We start from the raw sequence: 20,838 nt of genomic DNA, 5'->3' as shown, positions 1-20,838 counted from the left end.
AATATAATATGTAATATATCTTTAGGGTGTGAAATCCACTTAAAATTTAGTTTCAAAAGTAATAATTTAACAAAGCTTTTAAGTATCTTATAAAGAATAAGAACACAATATGAACTTAACTGAGATAAACAAGTTCACCTCTAGTCTCAGTTGTAATGTGTAAGGCATTTGTTCTGTCTATGATGCTTGTACTTAAATATTTAAAAGGTGCACTCAATTAAATAATTTTTATACATTAAATTTTCATGATCAATTTTGTTCTTGATTCACTTGATTACCAATATTAACTTGAAGTTCTTCATGATGTCTTTCTTTCTTTAAAAGTGTTATTGATATATCATTTTCGGAAATGTTATTTGATATATCCAAATTATATGTATTAACCTAATTTAACAAAATGTTAGTAACAAAATATATATGCGTTAAAAAAATATCAATATAAGTACCATCATTAACAAAGACAAAAAATATCGAGCAACTTCTTCTTTGTCTAGTCCTCCAACTAATTCTCTAAATAATTTTTTTTCTCCTATAAATTCAAAGCAGCTTAATATACGTGTTCCATATTCATGTACATCAAATTCTGTTCTTTTTTCTTCTTCTTCTAATATAGGCCGTAGATTATTATGCCATTCTTGTACTCTTTGCCGCATTTCCAATTGTTCATTCATCTAAAATAATTAATAAAATTAAATTCATATTAATAAGTGAAAAATTAAATTTACCATTTCTATTTGATTTTGTTCATGTTTCTGCATATCTATTGCATTTCTTTGATATGATTGAAAATTTTCGATATTGGCATCTTCAATTGGTTCTTCATTTTCTTGTTGGTCAACATCTCCAAATAAGTCATTGTCATCATGAATTGGACTATCAAAGCCTATAAATCCTGGTTCATCTGCGTATCAGTTAAACAAATTTTAATTTAATTAATAAAAATTATAAATTTATAAATATATTTTGTATAAAATTATTTGTAATTTTATATGTCAAACCTTTATAATTCTAGAAATGTAGTTGAACAGTTATGGTTTATACTCAAAGTATTTTTTAAATTATTAGTCCATGAAGTGAACAAATACATTTTTATGGTAAGCTATGATTTAATCATTATAGCTTTAAAAGTCAATTGATAATCTAACAGCTTTCAACCCCAAATAGCTTTGAAAATATTATACATGATATGCATTATACTGTATTTAATAGTTATTAATTTACTTATGTGTTACATATTATAGGAGTTTAGGAAATAATATAATATTAATATTTGTATACAAAATGTTTTTCATTTTTGAAAAAATGCAATTCTTTTTATTTGGTAAACTGTTCTATTTTTTAACTGGTGTAAGATATTTTTTTTTTAGAAGCAAAATTATGTTCTAAATTAATTACTAAAAGGCAAAATAAATAGGTTTAGCAATATAGTGTATATTGTAAACTATGTGATAACTAACAATTCAAGTTTATGTATATAAATTCAATTTGAATAATATGTCAACTTTTAACTTATATTTTTAAGTAGGTCACAAACTTTACCTAGAATTTATTTCTTTTTCAGGCCAATCAATTATAGAAGTGAGTGGAATCACAATAATATTTGGATTATAAATTCATAAAATGTTTATCTTACACTGTTAAAATAGTGCTAATAATAAAAATATCTTCCAATTGATTTAATTAGTACTAAGTTAATTGTAATAATCATTAATCAGGACTATAAAAATGATAAGCCAATTAACTATTAAAAATTAAATCAAAATCGTGAAACATAGTAGCCTAGGATCAGGCTAATACTAAACTTAATCTTAAAATTCAATTAAAACGAATAAAAACTAAGAAGTTACTCTATAGTAGGTTTAGGGTCATGAATTTTGTCATTATAATGAATGTTTACAATTTTAAGTTAATGCCGAAAAAGAATACCAAAATCTATTCTATGCAGAGACAGCGTTTAGAATCTATATTTCTAAGTATATGTTATAAATTAATAATTATTTACTTTTTTACTATAAGTTATTTACTTTTGATTAATTTTTCTCAAAACCAACACATGTAAAGTAAAATATAACTTGTTTAAAATGAGGTTATTCACTGGTCTTTAAATTTCCTATAATACTTAATGTAAAAACCACTTGTTAAGATGCTTAGTTTTTCTCTATTTAATTGAATTATAGACGCCATCTTACTTTAGATCAGCAGATGATATATAATCATATTAAAAAATATCAATTGATAAATTAGTGTAATAAATATTTGAGGTTTAGTGTTGTGTAATTTGTTGATATTTGAATCTATAATAGTCCCGTGTAATGATTTTGTTATAGTGGGTTTTAATGATATAAAATGTAAAGCACTATCAATTTTGGACAAACTAAATATTTAAAAAAAATACATTGAGTTCACCGACAAACTAAAGATATGTCTTTTAAATTTAAGGGCTGTGTTGAAAAATAAACGTGACATTGAACAAAGCAAATTGATAAGTGGAAACAATAAATAAAAAGTAAAATACAGAAAGTATGAAGAGTTTAAAAAGATTTTATAGAAGTGGTTTGTATTTTAATAATAATAAATAAACATATTTTACTGTAATAAATAAATAAACTTAATATTTCAACCTCCTAGGTTTTTTCAATTTCCGCTTAAAATTCTCTTGGATCTAACTCCTTAAAATGTATCTTAAATTAATTTTATTGCATTATATCATAATTTTTTAATATTATACCATATACTATTATTATTAACTAATAACTTATTCCAGTGTATCATAGTTCATAGTGAATAGGTTCATGGTATAAATAGATTAAAATCAATTAAAATATTTTAAACATTTAATTATGCTTACCAAATAATAAACATAATAAGAAGTTTAAATTATTTACAAATATTTTTTGAATTACCACACAATAATTAAAATTAATTTTAATAGAATATAATAAAAACACGAATTTGAAACGTCAATAAACATAAATATTGTACATAATATACATTTTAAATATTTATAGATCGCTCAATAACTTAGGAACTTCATATTAAATTTCAAACCTTAGATAGGTATTAAAATATTATTTTTTTTATATATTTGTCAACTACAAAATAATTAGTATATTTTCAATAATTCATTAAAATTCTAACACACAAGAAATTATAGTGGATTTATGATAACTTTTTTTTTTTTGTTCTTAATATTCTTGTTTGAAGAACCTTGTATTGAATTTTTAAGCTCTATGATCAATCATAAAAGCTGTTATCAATATTATACAGAAAAAATGAAACTAAAAAAATATCTTAATTTTTGAATACATAAATAGCTCAAAAAAAGTAAAAGATTTTGAGATATACTTTTAATATAAATATTTGATAAAAGTTTTAAGTATTTAGTATTATTAATTTTTTGAATAACAAAATCAAACTTACCACCATTTTTCAATTTTTCTTCCATTTCTTCATCATGATCTAAGGATAATTGAACTTGTTAGTATTATTTCTGTTAAAAACTCATAAATTAAATTAAATTTTAAAAACTTACAGTCAAATCGTTCTTTTTCTTCAGCTGAAAACCCAATGAAAATACTTGTATTAATATAATTTTTAGAAAAAATATTAGTGAAATATCTTTAACATTACCTATTAAACGTTTTTTTTTAATTTTAGCTGTTTCAGATCTTTGAACTTCCATTGCATCATGAATAAGTTGTCTAAATACAGGATCAGCATATAAACCAGATTTTAATTTAAACATTTGACATGTTAATTCTGCCACAGTATATGTCGGTAACCACATTCCACCATCCTAGAAAATATATTTATTTTTTTGTTTGTTATTAATATAAATGAAATATTTATTAAGAAAAAAATAATTTGAAAATATCCCAACTCACATGGAAACATATAATAAAATAATGAAAATACCCTGGTAAAACAATAATATTATAGAAATTATAATTAATAAAAATAAGGCAATAAATCAATATAAAACCAATAAAATATTCAACAACTTCATAACCATTTAATAAGAAATAAATTTAACAAATAACATAAATATGGAGACACACAAAATGTTATAAAAACCAAGTTAAATAACAACGAATAGAAACATATTTAACTATATTGATGTTAAACTATTAAACATACAATCGAAGAATTACAATAGAACACCATATAGATTATTACAACATTCTTATATCAACTGTAAATTACATAACTAAAACTATAAAAACTCAGTATATTTTTGTAAAATGATTTAAATTTTCAGTGTAGAAGTTTTTATCAAACTTCCAAGAAATTCAAAACTAGATAAAAGAAATTGGATCAATTGTTTAGCGCAAAACATAATTTTCACCAAGAAAACAGTCCAAAACAAATCAAATTTTGTATAAAAATTAGTTACAAGAAATATTTCAAATGTATATAAAAAAAATATATATATAATAACTGACACCTTCAAGTCAAAAAAGATATAAGGAAATTACAATTATCTATGAAAACCTTACAACCAGATAAAAGCTATCTAAAAATTGTTCCATTAACAAAACAATAAAATATAAAAGACCAAGGCAATAAGCATAACTATAATACTATCCTTACAGATTCATTGAGTACACCAAGCATTTTTGAAAATATAACAAATATTAGACATTATAATACTTACAAAATAAAAAAGAAAACAGAGGAATGAACAAAATATTTATTTAGGTACCACATATCAAAATAATGTAAAATAATAAATTTTAACGAAGAGAAATTAATAATGAAATACTGAATAGACTATTAATCGGTCATACTAAAATAATAAATGGTTTTCTAATGACAAAATGTTTATTTATATATGAAACTTATAAAGAAACATTAACTATCAAACATATAATGACAGAATATTATAAGTTTTCTATACTTTACTCAAGTTAAGGAAATAACTCGACAACTAATTTGTATTCATTTGACTACATGGTGGGCATACAAATAGTTTACTCAATGGGGTTGGCAAATAGGTGTTATTTGAACACCGTCTGACAAAAATTAATCATAGCCAGGTAATATTTTTAGCTTGAATAGAGTATAGCACTTTTAGTGTGATTTTGAGACCAGATCAAATAAACAACTAAAACATTTAAATATTACAAAACAAAACTAAATTGTATGACATAAGTATATTTAAAATTATAAAAAAAAAATAATAATAATAGATAATGATACAAAAGTTTTATTTTTGATTAATAGAAACAAATATAAGTATAGAATATTGTAACTTTATAATGTTATTCATCTTTGGTGACATGTGTTGGATAATTATTTACGTCAGTTTATTTTTAATATATTTTAAATTATTTTGTTAATTTTCTACACTTCCATAAGTAATGCTATCCTTAAGTTATTACTAATTATTACTAATTATCATACAATCATACAAATTTTAAAAATATTATTTATTTTTATTTTTTATAAGTATGAACACATAAAAATTAAAAATCATAAATTTATTTTTAAATAACAAATAATATACTTTAGTATAGATCAAAAAGAATATTTTTACAAAGTATTATTACTATTTGAATAATAAAAAATAAAAAAATATCATGTACACGCTATATGTACATATAGAATAATATAGACAAATATATCAATAAGTTATATCAGATTTTATGAAATGTAACTTATAAATAATAGGAATATATTTAAAAAAAAAATTGTAACTATGCCCCTTATTATTATTTGTTACTTTTTGAAAGTTATGATTGAAGTCTCAATACCTAAGATGGTTTTTTTATTATTATTGTAATAGTAATAAGAAGAAATAAAATATTCATCAAATATCTATCTATTAGTTACTTTTTAAGAGTTAGACTAAAAAATAACTAGATACTACGTAAATTATCTGTATGATAAATGTTTACTTACTTCTTTTTTAGATCCTTTTTTCTTTACGCAAGGTTTATCTACATAATTATTATCCTTAGCATTTAAAACAGGAGCCCATACATCATCAATATTTTGAGGTACTTGACTAATATTCAATATATTTGCTGGACTATAAAATAATAAAAGAATCATCATAACAGTGAAAATTATACATATAAGTATTTTATTTACTTTGGTAACATTGCATTATTAACACAAACTTCATCAGTAACAGTTTGATCAAAAATGACTGGATCTGGAGTACTTGGAAGTATTTCATCAATGTCATCAACTTCCATTAAATTCATTGGTAACTAAATAATTATAATTATATAGTTAAAAAAATCACAGTTAAGCTAAAATATACATTAATAGTAATAATATTATACTGGATCAGTGCTTTTTCGATAATTGAGAGGAGTTGCAGATTTTGGATCTTCATTAGTAGGACAATCAAATTCCTCATTAACAGCCAAATCACGATTTAAAGGAAAATTTATCCTTTAAAAAAAAAAAATTAAATTATACAATCCACATATTTATTATTTTTTGTAATCTTCTTACATATAGTCATATTTCTTTCCAATATTTTCTCCATTTCCAATACAAATATAAGGTAATATTTTAGAGTACTTATTATCTACTTTTATATTGGCATTAAGTACAATTTTTGGTACAGGTGGTTTTTTACTCAAATTTATAACTTTGCAGTCAAAAATTTTCACTATAAAATAATGTACAACTTCATATTATTTATTGACACTTAGTTAACAATTATACTCGGGGTTATACTATAGTAAATATACTTACATGTTCCAACAATTTGCCCTTTAATTGGTTCAAAAGAAGAATAAAATTTGACTTTTTTTTCTTTCTTTTTTTTTTTATTTCCTACATCATTTTCTGTGTCATAATCTACTTCGATATTTTCATTTATTCGACTGTTATAACAAATCAAAATTTAGAACTAAATCATAACAATGATAAAAATATTATTATTTAGAACAACTATATTTTACAAATTAGTTCCTATTTATAATTCAAAAAGTTTAATAAACAACTATCAAATATTGATCGAGTATTGAAAAGCAGTATGTTGGGCAACAAGGGCTTAAAAAGAAATAATAAGTTTAGACTTTTTTTTTTTTTTTTTTTAATTAAAGAACAATCAAAAGTCACGTTTGATATAATAAAATAAAACGCTAAATTAATATATTACTTCCATTTGGGGAATGAGTTATGATAAAATTTAAAGTTTCCAAAAAAGATAATTATATTTTAAGAAATGTATAATTCTCAATGGATTGAAGAGAAAATGTATCTATGATATTTAAAATTGGATGATACAGAGAACTAGATAATATATTAAAAGTAAAATTAAAACTTACTAAGCTCGAAATTTTCCAATAAGTTTCATCATGACATCTATTAATTGATCAACTCTTTTTTGATAAATAAGTATGACATTTTGAATCATTAATGCAGCTTCTACAAATACTAGGGCTCCTTCATCAGTAGATAATCTCAAATGGTTCAAAAATGAATCCAAATCCTGAAAAAAAAAATACATTACAAATACTTATAATATGTAAAATATTGTCATTGACATTCATTGTTATATAAAGGTTTAGAATTACCTTGATAAGATCATATTGAAGAGGTTCACATTGCTTTTTTTTTATGATTGATTCAATAGGTCGTAATAAATTTTTAAATGCTTCATCAAAATCACTATCGTCTTGATATTTACGTACAGAAATTTCCGCTAAAAACAAAAATATTTATTATATTTACATTTACGTATTTATTAAAATGAATACAATATTTTATAAAGTACCATTTGATTCATTTTTTGAAATATCATTCATTTTGGTAGGTTATCTTGAAGGACAAAAATCTAAATAGTACAAATTCTGAAATTTAAATTATTATTAATTAGTTTATTAAAAAAAAAAACAAATCAAGCAATAAATTTAAATAATAATAATAATAGTATACAAATACTAGATACATGTGTCACATTATTCATCTTGCTTCTATTAATATTACATTATTATTTTTAGTTTGAAAGATAAAACTTTTAAACTGTTTCTGAAAATAATTCTTTACTCAGTTTAAGTTAAAAAACAAAGTCGGCAGTGACTAATTTTCATTAGGCAATACCCTTTATCATCTATATACATTTCATGCAATTTATAGACATGTCACTGTGCATAAATTGGCCACCAACCATGTTTTTAACTTGAACAGAGTATATTTACTAAATTATAGAATATTTCAAAATGTTATCATGTCTAAGGTAGTATAATGCTATAATACTTATAATAATTTCAGTCAAAGAAAAAAACATGTAGGTCACCTCTTAATTTATAAAATAAATATTTATTTTATGATATGTAATTTAAAACTATAATAGGCAAAGACTAACTGTATACCTTAAGTTTTTGACCTCCTGCTAGGAATGCTCCAGACAAGTTTTCAAATACATTTCACAATATCATAGGAACTTGTTCAAAAAAATATATATATTTGAATCATACTAATACATTATAATATAACTAATACGCTTTATTTATTTTTTAACATGTTGGAACAAATTTAAAATTTTTATTTGTATATTTTATCAATTTTAACTTATTTATTTATTTCTAAGTTTTAATAATAATAAATGTAAATTTAAAAATAATACCGTTTTGTATTAATAAATAAATAAAAGAAAAGAAAAAACATCATTCAAGTTATACTCATAAGTTTATAATTATTTATTAAAATTGATCAATAAATCTCTTCAATTGTGCAAAAACTATTTTCAAAAACATTCAAAATATTATTAACTATGTAATATGTAAGTATTAATAACATAAGAATATGAATTCAATTAGTTCACCAATGACATTTTAATCTGATAGCAATTTCTTCTAAAAATGATATATGATTTGCATATAATTTCAGATTTCTATCCAAATCAACCCATTTTACTCCAACTGCATCATCTCCTGCATGAAGTTTTAATATTCCTACATTATCTCCTTTCTCATCGTGAAAAAGAGTTGCAATGGTTTCCATCCAAGCATTATCAGTGTTTCTAGGATCATCAACATATCCACAATAAACTTCTATGCCTTCATTAAATATTTTCTCTATTTCTTTTTTTATTTTTATAACATCTTCTTCAGATTTTTGCAATACATCCATAGCTTCTTCCATGAATTCTCTCTTTAAAGTGGTTGAAATTACTTCTCCAGAATCAACCATACCGCCAGGTAATGCCCATTCACCGGAATCTTTTCTTTGAATAGCAACAAATTGAAGAATAGGTTTACCACTGTTTTTATCAAATACATATTCATTATTAGATTTTTTCCAACGAGTAACAATTGGATCAGCAGCATGATTTGGGCCCCAACGTCCAAGAACTCCACGGCCAATTATACCAGTTCGACCACAAGGGTTTAGAGGATAGCCATTTTTAATTTCATATATCCCAGTCGAACTAATTCTATTAACATAACCATCAATAGTATTCCAACTGGGTTTGAAGTCAAGCATACTCAAATCTAAATCAGCCCATGGTTGACCAACAACACATGTAGATGTAAATGATGTTGGATTATAGATAGAATATAGGGAATTCCAACTAACTTTATCATCTGGTACATGAAATCGAACAATTTTTCCATCTGTTTTAGGGTAAGTGTTGTTTCTACATTTAATGTGGAACATGATTTTGGCGATCATTTGCTTTTCTTCTAGTAACAATAAAAACAAATAACTGATGGAATTTATTAGTTAATTTATTTATTTAATTAAACATAAAAATGTATAATATTATAATGAATAGAAATATATGTGTATAGTTGTCTTCTAAAAATAAATACTTAAGTGTTTGGGTAAATATTATATAATTTAGATGATAACCAACTTAAAATCTAATATACATGACATTATTTATGTGTAAGTATAGGTATAGTATATACAAGGTCTATCTGATACTCAAACATTAATCAGTCATTGTTTACTAGTTTTTAATGGTTGTGGAATTAAATAGGTATATTTAAAAAAATGGAAAAATATATGTAATATAACAATAATTACAACAAAAACTAAGTTAATGACCAAGTTCAGTGACAAATTTAGGGAGAAGCCAAGTGGACTATAGCTCTATAGCTCTGAAGCCCCTAGTTAAGTAAATATAAAAATAAAATTTAATTTAAAAATATATTTAATATGGAACTTTAGTTTTGTATTTAAAATTATATTTTAAATAAAAAAAAATAAAAGTTATTTTAGTACTTTACATTTAATGTATGTAATATGTGGCCAAATAAACGAACGATAAATAAAAAATATCAGAAAAGTTTTCATGCTATTGTCTAGAGTTTAGACACAATTGCGGAGTACGTTTATATGTTAAATTATTATTAACACGGCAGTCAACAATTAACAATGAATTTTTGTCAAAAATAATTAGGTTAGTTTAGATTAGTAACTTGGGTAAACGATTGTCTGCTTACAAATTGGTTAATAATAGGTTGAAATTGTTATTTTTATTATTAATTTAAGTTTTAAATTCTCAGTAATACATTTTATCACTAAATAAATTAAATAGGCAGCATATTATAAAAAATATTAAATGTTTTAAATTATCTAAAAATGTTTTGTCCTATTAATTTATTTTAGTCTCCCACAATATATTCCGCCCACAGGTCACTGTATACTTAAATCCGCCTTTGACTAAATTTTATTTTATATACTAAATTTAATAGTACAGGTACTGAAACTATGGTTAAAATTATAAAAGATCAATATTAAATTTAATTCAAGTATGTATTTTACCAATGTTATTGTATGTATGTTATTTATTATTAACTTTTTTAACCTTAAACAAAATTATTTATTGACTTATTGCGCATTATTAATTATCATATATACATTTAAATTAAATGTTAACTTTTTAATTGGAATATACTATTTTTTTTTTATCATTGACAGTAATTACTACTATACACTGAACCAATGATAAACCCCAATATATTATACAGATGTAGATATTGATAATTTGAAACATAATAATAATATGTACATACAATTAATATACTTTTGTAAGCATTATATTAGTAACATGATTAATTTTTACTATAGTTATTAAAATATATATATTAACTTGAGTTATACCACTTATACCACTTAAAAAATTTAACAAAAAAAATGACTGTTCAATTAAAAATTGGTAATGAAAATATTCCAATTAACATAATATGGTTACGTGATAATTGCAGGTAAAAATAATCATTAGTTGAATTATATTTGGTTTTAATAGCAAAAAAAAATTCTTATAAATATAGTTTTACTATGTTTTTTTTTCAGGTGTTCAGAATGTTATGATCATGATTATAATTCTAGAAAAACAACTACTCAACAATTTTTAAAAACAATTAATATTAAAATTCAAGATTACACACAGGCAGATAATAATTTATGCATAAAGTGTTAGATTTATATATACATAAAATATTTTAAAAACTTCCAAGTTTTAAAATGTAAATATTTTTTTTAAATTATAGGGTCTGATGGTCATAAATCTGAATATCATACTAAGTGGGTGATTGACATATGGACAAGAAAAAAAATAAAAATTGAACCAAACTTATGTTTTGGTGAAGAACTTGAGAAACTACCTTCAAAAGTGTCTTATAACAATCTAACATTAAAAGAATGTCTAAAAGAATTGATGGAATCAATTTTAAAATATGGTGTAGGAATTATTACAAATGTAAGTAAATATTATAAAATTATAATCAAGTTTTATTTTAATAAAAGTAAATTGGTAACATAAACTATTAATGTAAAATTAATTTTTTATAAATAATAAAAATATAATTATCTAACTTCATAAATATTAGATGAATTTATAAAATAAAAATTGAAACTTCTAGTTCCTATGTATATATTTAATTAGTAATTAAAATGTAAAATTTACAAAGATAATACATTTTTTTTTTTTAATTCATGAATTGACTTAGTTTATATTGCAAATTGTTATATTTATTTAATTATATATTTAAAATCATAAAAATGATTTTTATTTAAAGTTTAAAGTTACAATTATTATTAAAAAAAATTTATTCAGAACTGATGAGTTCGTCATAACTAATTTTCTATTAACCAAATTATATTTTTGAAATTAAATATGTACTTAATAGCTAATTCTAAATAATTACCATAAATATATTCATATTATAAATTTTTTAGCTTAGTCCAAATTGATAAAATGAAAAAGTTTAACATAAGAGGAAGAATTTACCCATATAAAAATAAAATTATAATTAAATATTTTTTAATAGGTACAGTAAAATTAAACTGTAATACATTTAACTTTCTGGTACTGGTTTGTTATAGCCCTGCCATCCATATAACAATTAACACATCGTATAAATATAAAATAATGAGTTTATTTATTGATATTTATTAATCTAATAATTTGATGATATAATATGAAAAAAAAAATTATGTTAAAAATGTATAAATAATGTATATAAAAATGTTTATGGTTTCTATTATTCCCAAAATTCCACTACATCTTTTAAAATGGTGTCAAACTGATCTCTGTTATTTAGTTTTGATTGTTACATAAATTTCGCCATGTAAGAGTCTAAAAACTTTCTGTCTGTTCCTCTACATTTTTTGTTGCCTTGACAGGTTGATGATTATTAGGTACCCAATTGTAATGCTACATAATATGTATTTTTCATCGAATTATTTTATATTTATAAGATGTATTTATTGTTATATGGATGGGGGCAATATAATAAACCTGAGTGGCAGGGCTATAAAATTTTCACTTGCCGTGATAGAGCTATAACAAACCTGTACCAATTTTCTGACATGACTAACAATGACAAACACTTTAATGGTACTATTAATAAGTTTATTTTACTAATTTTAGTTTTAGTTTTTTACCTTAATAAATTATCTAAAATCTTAAAAGAAAACTTAATAGATAAATTATACCAAAACCATGATTTTATTACTAAAAGGGTTAAAAGACTAGTATATGTGATATCAATATATATGTATACATCTTTGTATAAAATACTGAGATTTCCAGAGGATAAAATGCTTCTGTACTCTGTCCAGCGAGAGAACACGCCAGTAACTTGACATAAATTGGTTATACTGCACATCATTGTGCAATATTTCACCATAATGGCATTAGTAGAACTAGTCTTGATGATAGAGTTACAAGTGAGTATATGCAGAATCAGCATGTTCTCTTGTAGGACAGAGCATATATTATATTATATCAAATAATGTAGAAATGTATTTCAGACTATGATAAAATTATCAAAATTAATTATCATAATTTTTGATTATTTTAATGCCTAAAAATAATTGTATTCTTTAAATTTATTATATTTATTTAGGTAGAACCAACATTGGAAGCTACAGAGAAATTGGTTAGATTCATAGCACAACCGCAAGAAACTGTTTTTGGAACAATGTGGACAGTTGGAAATCATAAAAATCATAAGGATCCATCGTATTTAAATGGTCCATTAATAGTACACAATGATAGCACATATTTTAATGAAAGTACAGGGTAAAAATATGGAATGAATAATCATAATATTGAAAACTTAATTTTTCTAATTTATATATATACATAACCAAACATAATATCATATTTTAGACTTCAAGTATTTCATATGTTTGAAAGGGATATCAATGGTAAAGGAGGTTTTAGTACTATAGTTGATGGGTTTAAAGCAGCAGAAATATTAAAAAAGGAAAATCCATCACATTTTAAAAATCTTACTGAAATTGAAATAGAATCTGAATATATAGAACCTGGTTTTCATTATAAATGTAAAGGGCCTGTTATAAAAATTGATCCCACAACAAACGAAGTATACCAAATAAGGTAAATTATTTAATTTTTTATTTAATATTATATAATTGAGTAATAATAATGGTGGTATTGAAAAAAATAGATTCAATATATACGACCGCAGTCCACTACCACCATCTCGCGTCAATGAGTTTTACAAAAGTTATGCTCATTTCTTAGAAATATTGGAAAGAGAAGAGATGTGTTGGAAACATTGTTTGAAACCGGGAACTGTTATTATTTATAATAATTGGAGAATATTACACGGTAGAACATCTTTTACAGGAAAACGGATTTTTGGTGGATGTTATATATCAATGACTGAATTCTTAAGCAAAGCAAGGATATTACAATTAATATAATATTTATCAAGGCATAATAATATAGTCAAATTTTCTAGAAATAAATACTGTTAAGTGCAAGCAAATATTATATTATTAATATTGGTATACTTACAGTATTGTTATTGTAGTATTTTCAGAGAATGTAGAATTATACTGACATAATAAATAGAAATTTAATTTCTAATAGCTTGTTGTCATAAACATATACGAATATAGTATTACTTTATTGTAATTAATGGTTAATTTTTTAGCTGTAAAAAGTCATTATCAATGAGTAAAATAATAATAAAAAATAATTTTGATTAGTGAATACAGTAATACCATTAACTGGTTAACTTTATGACGCCAATATTTAACAATTATCATTTAATATTTTAATTGTATTTAAAATTTCAATCAAGTCGGTTATTTACGACAATAGTATTTTTTACAATATCTCGGATCTAGATTTACGTTATCGATAGTATAATCACAAAAACCTGTAAACATCAAAGTTTACCCACAGTTTGCTTTCAAAAATTACAAAAATGCTTTCAAACAATGTGGCCATTTGTAACATAAAATGAGAAATAAAAATGGTTTTGTAGCAGGACAACACTGGATGCACTTTAGCCCCTTATCAGACTTTCCTAAGCGTCATGGCGTCATACCACAGAATAACCAAATGGGACACTTTTTGAGTTTAACGCGGGTTCTTATGGAGTACAGATTTGCAATACCTGTTTGAATATCAGTGTTAGCGGTAAAAAGACATTTCCCATTATTATATTTTTCTAGCGAGTCTGTTTTCCAAAAATTTTGCAGATCATTAAAAAAGTTTGTATGCAAGCATTGGAAAATCAGTGTTACTAGACAAAAATAATTTTACATTTTTGATAAATTAGTGGATACACGGATATTCCAAAAAATAGAACAGTTTTGAGTGCTCAAAGAGTCCTTTCTGATTATTTCGTGCCCTGTGGTCAATACTCTATAGTCTATGACCTATGCGTCATACACACTTAAATCATAATTATACGATCATATAAATTATCATCCAAGCATGCATATAGATATTTTAATCTATTACCTATGGTCATACATAGAGTAATATTATATATTATAAATTATTATATTTCTTATATAATATTATTTCATGGTATCATAACAGACCTTGTACTCACGAACGGAACTAGGGCATTATAACAAAATATGATAAAATATTATAATACCTATTTAATATTTTCACAATCTATTCTATGGAATTCATTTTAATTTAACTTTATACAATTTATCGTCAGATGAATGGACATTTAAAACAATACCTATATACCTGTATTGTTTATTAAGGATTTTCTCAAGCCCTATTTTTATGTGTAATACGACATACAATGTGCACCACGAATGTACAAATGTGCACTACGATTTGAACGTGTATGAACTACGGTCTATAAAACAAAAATTAAATAATATACCAGCTACTAGAAAATATGAGTATTTCCTGAATTTTTTAAATTTGAATTATACTGAATTATAATTTCTTTTTATTAATTTTCAAACATTGTTATCAGTTAAAAGCATTTTGTTGTTTTATTAAATCATTATATATATATATATATATATAATATTTCTTTTTCCAAGACAGTAGCAAGAATCAAATTTTCGTTTAAAGCAGTAAAATTAAGAGTGTGGTCCAAAATTTTACAAATAATAGGGCCTGGATTTTCCTGTTGTATTATACCAAAATGTATTTTTACTATTTTGGATTTCTGTTTGAAACAATAAGTAATATAAAGATTTTTTATTTCTTATGGCTTTATACAGAACTAGTTGATTTTGCACAGCGTTGTTTGAGACAAATTAAATGCCTATGGATAAACGTTAGATGCCTAATACACGATTTCAAATTTAATTTATAATACTTACATATAAAATCGCCAAAACAACATACAAAATAAACAAATAGATATAATACTACTCGTATGCTTTCTTATATTTTCCATCAAAACAAACATTTATCAGGTTTTTAGTTGCAGCTTAATTAGCTTTAAATTAAAATAATTTAATACTTAAATAATTTCAGTAATATAATATAATACCTATAAGATAAATTTGTAGAGTTTTGGAAAAAAAAAATTACTATATTACTTTTTTATTTATTTCAACGTATCATTGCTATTCTTAGAAGTCATTATACATCCGTATTACCCCTTATTTTATTTGATTGAATATTTAACAAAACGGGTAGAACACGATTGAAAACGGTACTTTTTTTAATATCACGATTGAAAACGTTTTTACCTACCAACTTTTATGCGACGTTGCCGCAGTAATTAAAAATACAAAATAGAATTAAAATATACAGATATCAGTTATTAGACGAATGAAAAGTGTTATCCATTTTCGTTAATAAGCTGGCACTACAGCTATTATTGAAACATTTCCATTTCATTAAACCATTTTTGCGTTGTCTTACAAATGAATATTTATCATTATTTAATACTGCAAGATCTTTTCCGTGTTTAAACGTTATAATTTTGAAATTTTCCATTATAATTAATATTACATTATACTACACATATTATATACACTATATTATTACGTTGTTACCGCTCTGTCCACCAAACAACTGGATTTGGCGGATACGTAAACTATCTGCAGATACGTAAACCACGATATCGTATTTATTAACTTTATTACTAAACATTAAGATAAACGACAACAGGAATTCGAGGCCTAACTCATATGTAAACTATTTTTTTAATTATCGAACATTTTATTTCGGGACGGCACTGAACGGCAACGTCGCTCTAAAAATCGTTCTCAATCGTTTGATTATAAGGTACAAAATATTGTTTCTTTGATCTGACGCAATCGTTCTCAATCCTGTTATCAAAAAGGTACAACGTACCGTAACAAAACAGCTTTGTTAAATAAATTTGCATGATTTTATTACAAAACATAGTATAGGTGATCATAATACTTTTGGCATTACTTATATGAAAGTAAAATTTTAAAATTTATTATTAAGAAGGTTGGAGCGTAGAATGTTTTTAAGAATAATATTTAGGTACCAATATTAATATGTGACATTTGTCATTTAGGTTGTATCGATGTACGAGTAACGATATTTTATTCATCTATTGATATTTATGCTCTTCAATTAGACGAGTTAATCTAAAAATGAATCATGCGATACATTTCCTTAATTTCCAACTACCTATAGTTAGTGGTTCAATATTGATCTGTAGTCAGTGGTTTGACTTTGACAACAGTTTTTGTGCGTTCAAACATTTTAAAAAGGCAACAACGTTGTTATGATTTTCAATTTTTCTCATATTTTTTTTTCATATTGTAATTTTTAGTATATTGGTACATCCTTGAACTAATATCAGTAATTTGTTTTTAAACGAAGAGAGTCAATAACTATCCAATAAAAAATTATTAAAATATATCTGTTTTTCGACAAATACACGTCTGTTGGAACGCATGTGAAAATTCTGAAAGTAATTGTACTGACCGTAGGATTCCGGAGTATAAAGTCACACAGGGTCATTTATCAAAATTTGTAATGTTTAACGAATACCTAGTGCCTTACTAACCTAAGTATAATGTTCGAACGCGGTACGGTTTGCCGCCAAATAAGCTTTGTTGAGATACTATAAATGTGGCGGATTGATACTATACAGTCCTAGCAAGCTCCCTTCTCCAGTGATCGGCGACACCAGACCGTCAGCCATTGTGTCGGCCTACAATTTTATATATCTTTTCGTTTTTTCAGTTTTTTATCTTTTTCCAATGGTCGAATTGAACACAACGTCGCGTTCGTTCGTCCTTAAAGATTACAGTGGGCCATGTTTTAGAACAAAAAATGGTAAATGAATTAAACTATGAATATTGTAATTGATAAATGTTTGACCATACAGAGTAGTATAATCTTTTACAAAAGTATCTAATAATATTTTAACCTAACCTTTTGCATTTAAAGAAATACGTGTTTCATATTGTGTAACAAGAATAAATTCTTATTTCAGTTACCAAATGTAAAAAATGTACCTACATAAAATTTTTTTTGCAACTTTTCTTTTAAAACAATATGACCATAGTACAACAAAAAACATCTCAATTCTGTAGCCTTCCAAAAATAAGTCTAGAAAATTTAGACGGTACATATATTTTTAAATTTTAAATATTGTCATTTATATCATTTTTTGCTTCGTCCAATATAATCTTACATTTTTTTTACCTTTCACCTAGAATTCTATTAGTTTTTTCATCACCTCAATATAAGTACAGTGCATATTATCAAGTGGCACGTTGTCTATTAAATTAATTGGCAATATTTCAAGTACACTAGGCCCTTTAAGGTGATATTCGTTTGTTTTATTTCTAAAACTTTCATTCACAATATGTCCTATTGTAATATTAAATAATTTACCATTTATTTGAATTCCTAGCTGTATAATAATTAAAATATTAATTAAAAAAATCAGCAGAAGAGTCAGGTTTTTTTAAGCCGTGATAAATACCTACTGGTTTTTACCACTGACGCGAGAACACGATTCCTCGAACAGGCAAAAATCAACAGGGATCAGCTTCTCACCAGGTTTGACTTCATAATATCCCAGAAAGAACAGGACAAGAGGGATGATCAAGCCGCAAACCGTAGAGCATGACAGACTCCGGCGCGAAGTTCAGGTTAACGAATGGTACGATGCAGACATACTATGGCACCATGAGCGGGACGGACGATCACGGCAGATCCTGACTCATTCCACGAACGAGACTCGAAAGCGGCGGGCTCAGGCCGGCTTGAGAAAAGGCTCCTGAACTCTTGTCGATCCGCCAAGATGTAGACGCAGAACGTTGGCGGAAACAAACTATTTTCATATAATTATCTGTACGGAGGTTAGATGGGGGATTGTCCCATCAGCCCTTTTTTGTCTGTTATATTTATTGAACTTGTATTGTAATAATTATTTTTTTAATAAACGATGGCGGCATCGCGGACGTAATACGAAAGCAGTCCTCGCGGCACCGTCGGTTCAAAACGAAAAAAATATACCTACTGGTAAAACATATCTCGATAATACTGGAATATTACAATTAATACTAATTAAAATTAGTCAGAATTGATTTTTAGAACTCTTCGATATTGGCAAACCATTTACATTTACACCTAAGTAAGTCAGTTTTATCGAGTAAATCAAATTCATACTTATGTAATAGAGAATTAATAATTTTTTAAATATTAAAGTGTACATAAGCGTCGGGTTTCATAGATAAAATGTTATGCTTTTTAGGCTTATTCATCAAAGTTTTATCATCTTTTAGGACATTCAAACCATCACATTTTTAAAATAGTTAATAATTTATTTAAACAATTATGGGATATATTAAACTCTACATTTCAAGTTCTTAATTTATCACATATACTCACATTATTGTCATTTAAAATAGGTAGTACAAATGTACAATCAATATTATTCACAGTTTCAATTCTTAAACTATCAGTTAAGTGCAAAGATTCTTCACAATCCATAAAATATATTCCTATTTATATGCTACAATGTAATAATTACTTAAGTTTGGTATTTTCTTGAAATAGATGTACTTAAATATCTAAGTACCTATCTAAGTATTAAATATCACGAATAAAATCATTTACGTAATTTGCTGATTTTTCATTTTTTTTTTTTTTAAATTATTATTTTTTATATTAGAAGTTATATCGAAAAAATAGTAAATAATGAGTAATTAATGAGAGAATTGAATGTAAGTAACTTCCAGCATTTAAATTTTTTATTTCTAATTTTAACTTAGCACAAGCCAGTGGCGGCGCATTAGGGTAGACTATGTCTAGATAATGAGACATAGTCTACCCAAAAATCCCAAAAGGCAAAAATATAAAACAATTTAATTAAAAAAATTAGTTATTTATTATATGATACTATACCTACTATATAAGTATTTTATTTGTTCATAATTTTATAAATAAAATGTTATTTACACTGATTCGTCTCTACAGTGTCTGTGTGAGTAACGACTAACGAGTATGACTAAATATATATAGTATAATTTTATTTATATCATATCGATAATTATGTAATCGCTCCGTTGTCGCTGTCAAATTGGTCGAGACATATTTAATTGTGTCTTACTATTAATGACGAGGGCTTATGCATGGTAAACGGGGACGTAGTGGGGTATTACCAAAATTATATGCATGGACGAGACATGTCTCAACGTAATATTTTAGCAATTTAATTGCATATTTGCATTCCGATTGTGGTTAATGGCACGTGTTTTATGTTTATCATTTTTTCTTAATGAAGTGATATACATTTAAAACTTAATATGTCAGATATTATTGATATTATTTTAAATAAAGGTCTTGGTTCTTTTTCGCAACAAAACAAAATCGGCGAATTGATTTAAATTATATTCAAATATAGTTATTTTATGTAATTTACTTTTTTTTATGATGATCTAATTTTTAAATACATTTTATATAACACCATATCTTTGGTTGTCTTGTTGTCTACCCTATGCAATTATTCACGCGCCGCCACTGAGCACAAGTCACAAACTCACAAATCTATTGATTAAATTACAGATTACAGTGAATAATATTATTGTATTATGATTTTGTAGAAAAAGGGGTAATTAGGCAAACCTTTTTATTTTACATCTATTATCACAAAAGATTTTATCAATATCGTTATC

General features: G+C 24.7%; 3 protein-coding genes across 4 annotated transcripts; 1 reads left to right on the top strand and 2 right to left on the bottom strand.

Annotated features, from left to right (window-relative positions):
* LOC112601537 (condensin-2 complex subunit H2-like) lies at nucleotides 1–8,445 on the bottom strand. Its single transcript, XM_025349222.1, has 15 exons — nucleotides 8,337–8,445; nucleotides 7,739–7,814; nucleotides 7,539–7,666; nucleotides 7,290–7,453; nucleotides 6,712–6,842; nucleotides 6,466–6,625; nucleotides 6,291–6,402; nucleotides 6,094–6,215; nucleotides 5,902–6,031; nucleotides 3,631–3,796; nucleotides 3,533–3,556; nucleotides 3,421–3,459; nucleotides 726–901; nucleotides 447–671; nucleotides 1–384 (listed from the first exon to the last, which is right to left on the bottom strand). The coding sequence occupies exons 2-15, from the start codon at nucleotides 7,767–7,769 to the stop codon at nucleotides 250–252; spliced, it is 1,743 nt and encodes a 580-aa protein (XP_025205007.1). The 5' UTR covers nucleotides 7,770–7,814; nucleotides 8,337–8,445; the 3' UTR covers nucleotides 1–249.
* Nucleotides 8,446–8,691: 246 nt separating this feature from the next.
* Nucleotides 8,692–15,184, bottom strand: LOC112601539 (ADP-ribose pyrophosphatase, mitochondrial). 2 transcript variants are annotated; one of them, XM_025349226.1, is made up of 3 exons: nucleotides 14,455–15,184; nucleotides 14,246–14,384; nucleotides 8,692–9,647 (listed from the first exon to the last, which is right to left on the bottom strand). In XM_025349226.1, exon 3 carries the CDS (start codon nucleotides 9,637–9,639, stop codon nucleotides 8,785–8,787), a length of 855 nt encoding a protein of 284 aa, XP_025205011.1. In that variant the 5' UTR covers nucleotides 9,640–9,647; nucleotides 14,246–14,384; nucleotides 14,455–15,184; the 3' UTR covers nucleotides 8,692–8,784. The 2 variants fall into 2 exon arrangements, with proteins under 2 accessions (XP_025205011.1, XP_025205010.1); XM_025349225.1 differs by having other exon boundaries at nucleotides 8,692–9,650; nucleotides 14,455–15,183.
* LOC112601538 (trimethyllysine dioxygenase, mitochondrial) lies at nucleotides 11,110–14,250 on the top strand. Its single transcript, XM_025349224.1, has 6 exons — nucleotides 11,110–11,180; nucleotides 11,269–11,390; nucleotides 11,466–11,674; nucleotides 13,326–13,501; nucleotides 13,592–13,822; nucleotides 13,893–14,250. Exons 1-6 carry the CDS (start codon nucleotides 11,110–11,112, stop codon nucleotides 14,149–14,151), a joined length of 1,068 nt encoding a protein of 355 aa, XP_025205009.1. The 3' UTR covers nucleotides 14,152–14,250.
* Nucleotides 15,185–20,838: the final 5,654 nt, after the last annotated feature.

Source organism: Melanaphis sacchari, unplaced genomic scaffold, assembly GCF_002803265.2.
Source record: "Melanaphis sacchari strain LSU unplaced genomic scaffold, SCAv2.0 Contig79_pilon_pilon, whole genome shotgun sequence".
NCBI classification, from domain to species: domain Eukaryota; kingdom Metazoa; phylum Arthropoda; class Insecta; order Hemiptera; family Aphididae; genus Melanaphis; species Melanaphis sacchari.
Note: the sequence above shows the minus strand (reverse complement) of the source record. Positions and strands in the feature narration are given on the sequence as shown.

Bases quoted from the DNA above. Each gene is read 5' to 3' on its own strand.
- LOC112601537 (XM_025349222.1), bottom strand. From the start codon at position 7,769: ATGAATGATATTTCAAAAAATGAATCAAATG. The intron at 7,454-7,538 runs GTAATTCTAAAC...TTTTTTTTTCAG, and splicing joins TTCAATATGATCTTATCAAG to GATTTGGATTCATTTTTGAA. The intron at 3,797-5,901 runs GTAAGTAAACAT...TATATTTTCTAG, and splicing joins AAAAAGGATCTAAAAAAGAA to GATGGTGGAATGTGGTTACC.
- LOC112601539 (XM_025349226.1), bottom strand. From the start codon at position 9,639: ATGATCGCCAAAATCATGTTCCACATTAAATGTAGAAACAACACTTAC.
- LOC112601538 (XM_025349224.1), top strand. From the start codon at position 11,110: ATGACTGTTCAATTAAAAATTGGTAATGAAAATATTCCAATTAACATA. The intron at 11,391-11,465 runs GTTAGATTTATA...TTTAAATTATAG, and splicing joins TAATAATTTATGCATAAAGT to GGTCTGATGGTCATAAATCT. The intron at 13,502-13,591 runs GTAAAAATATGG...ATCATATTTTAG, and splicing joins TATTTTAATGAAAGTACAGG to ACTTCAAGTATTTCATATGT.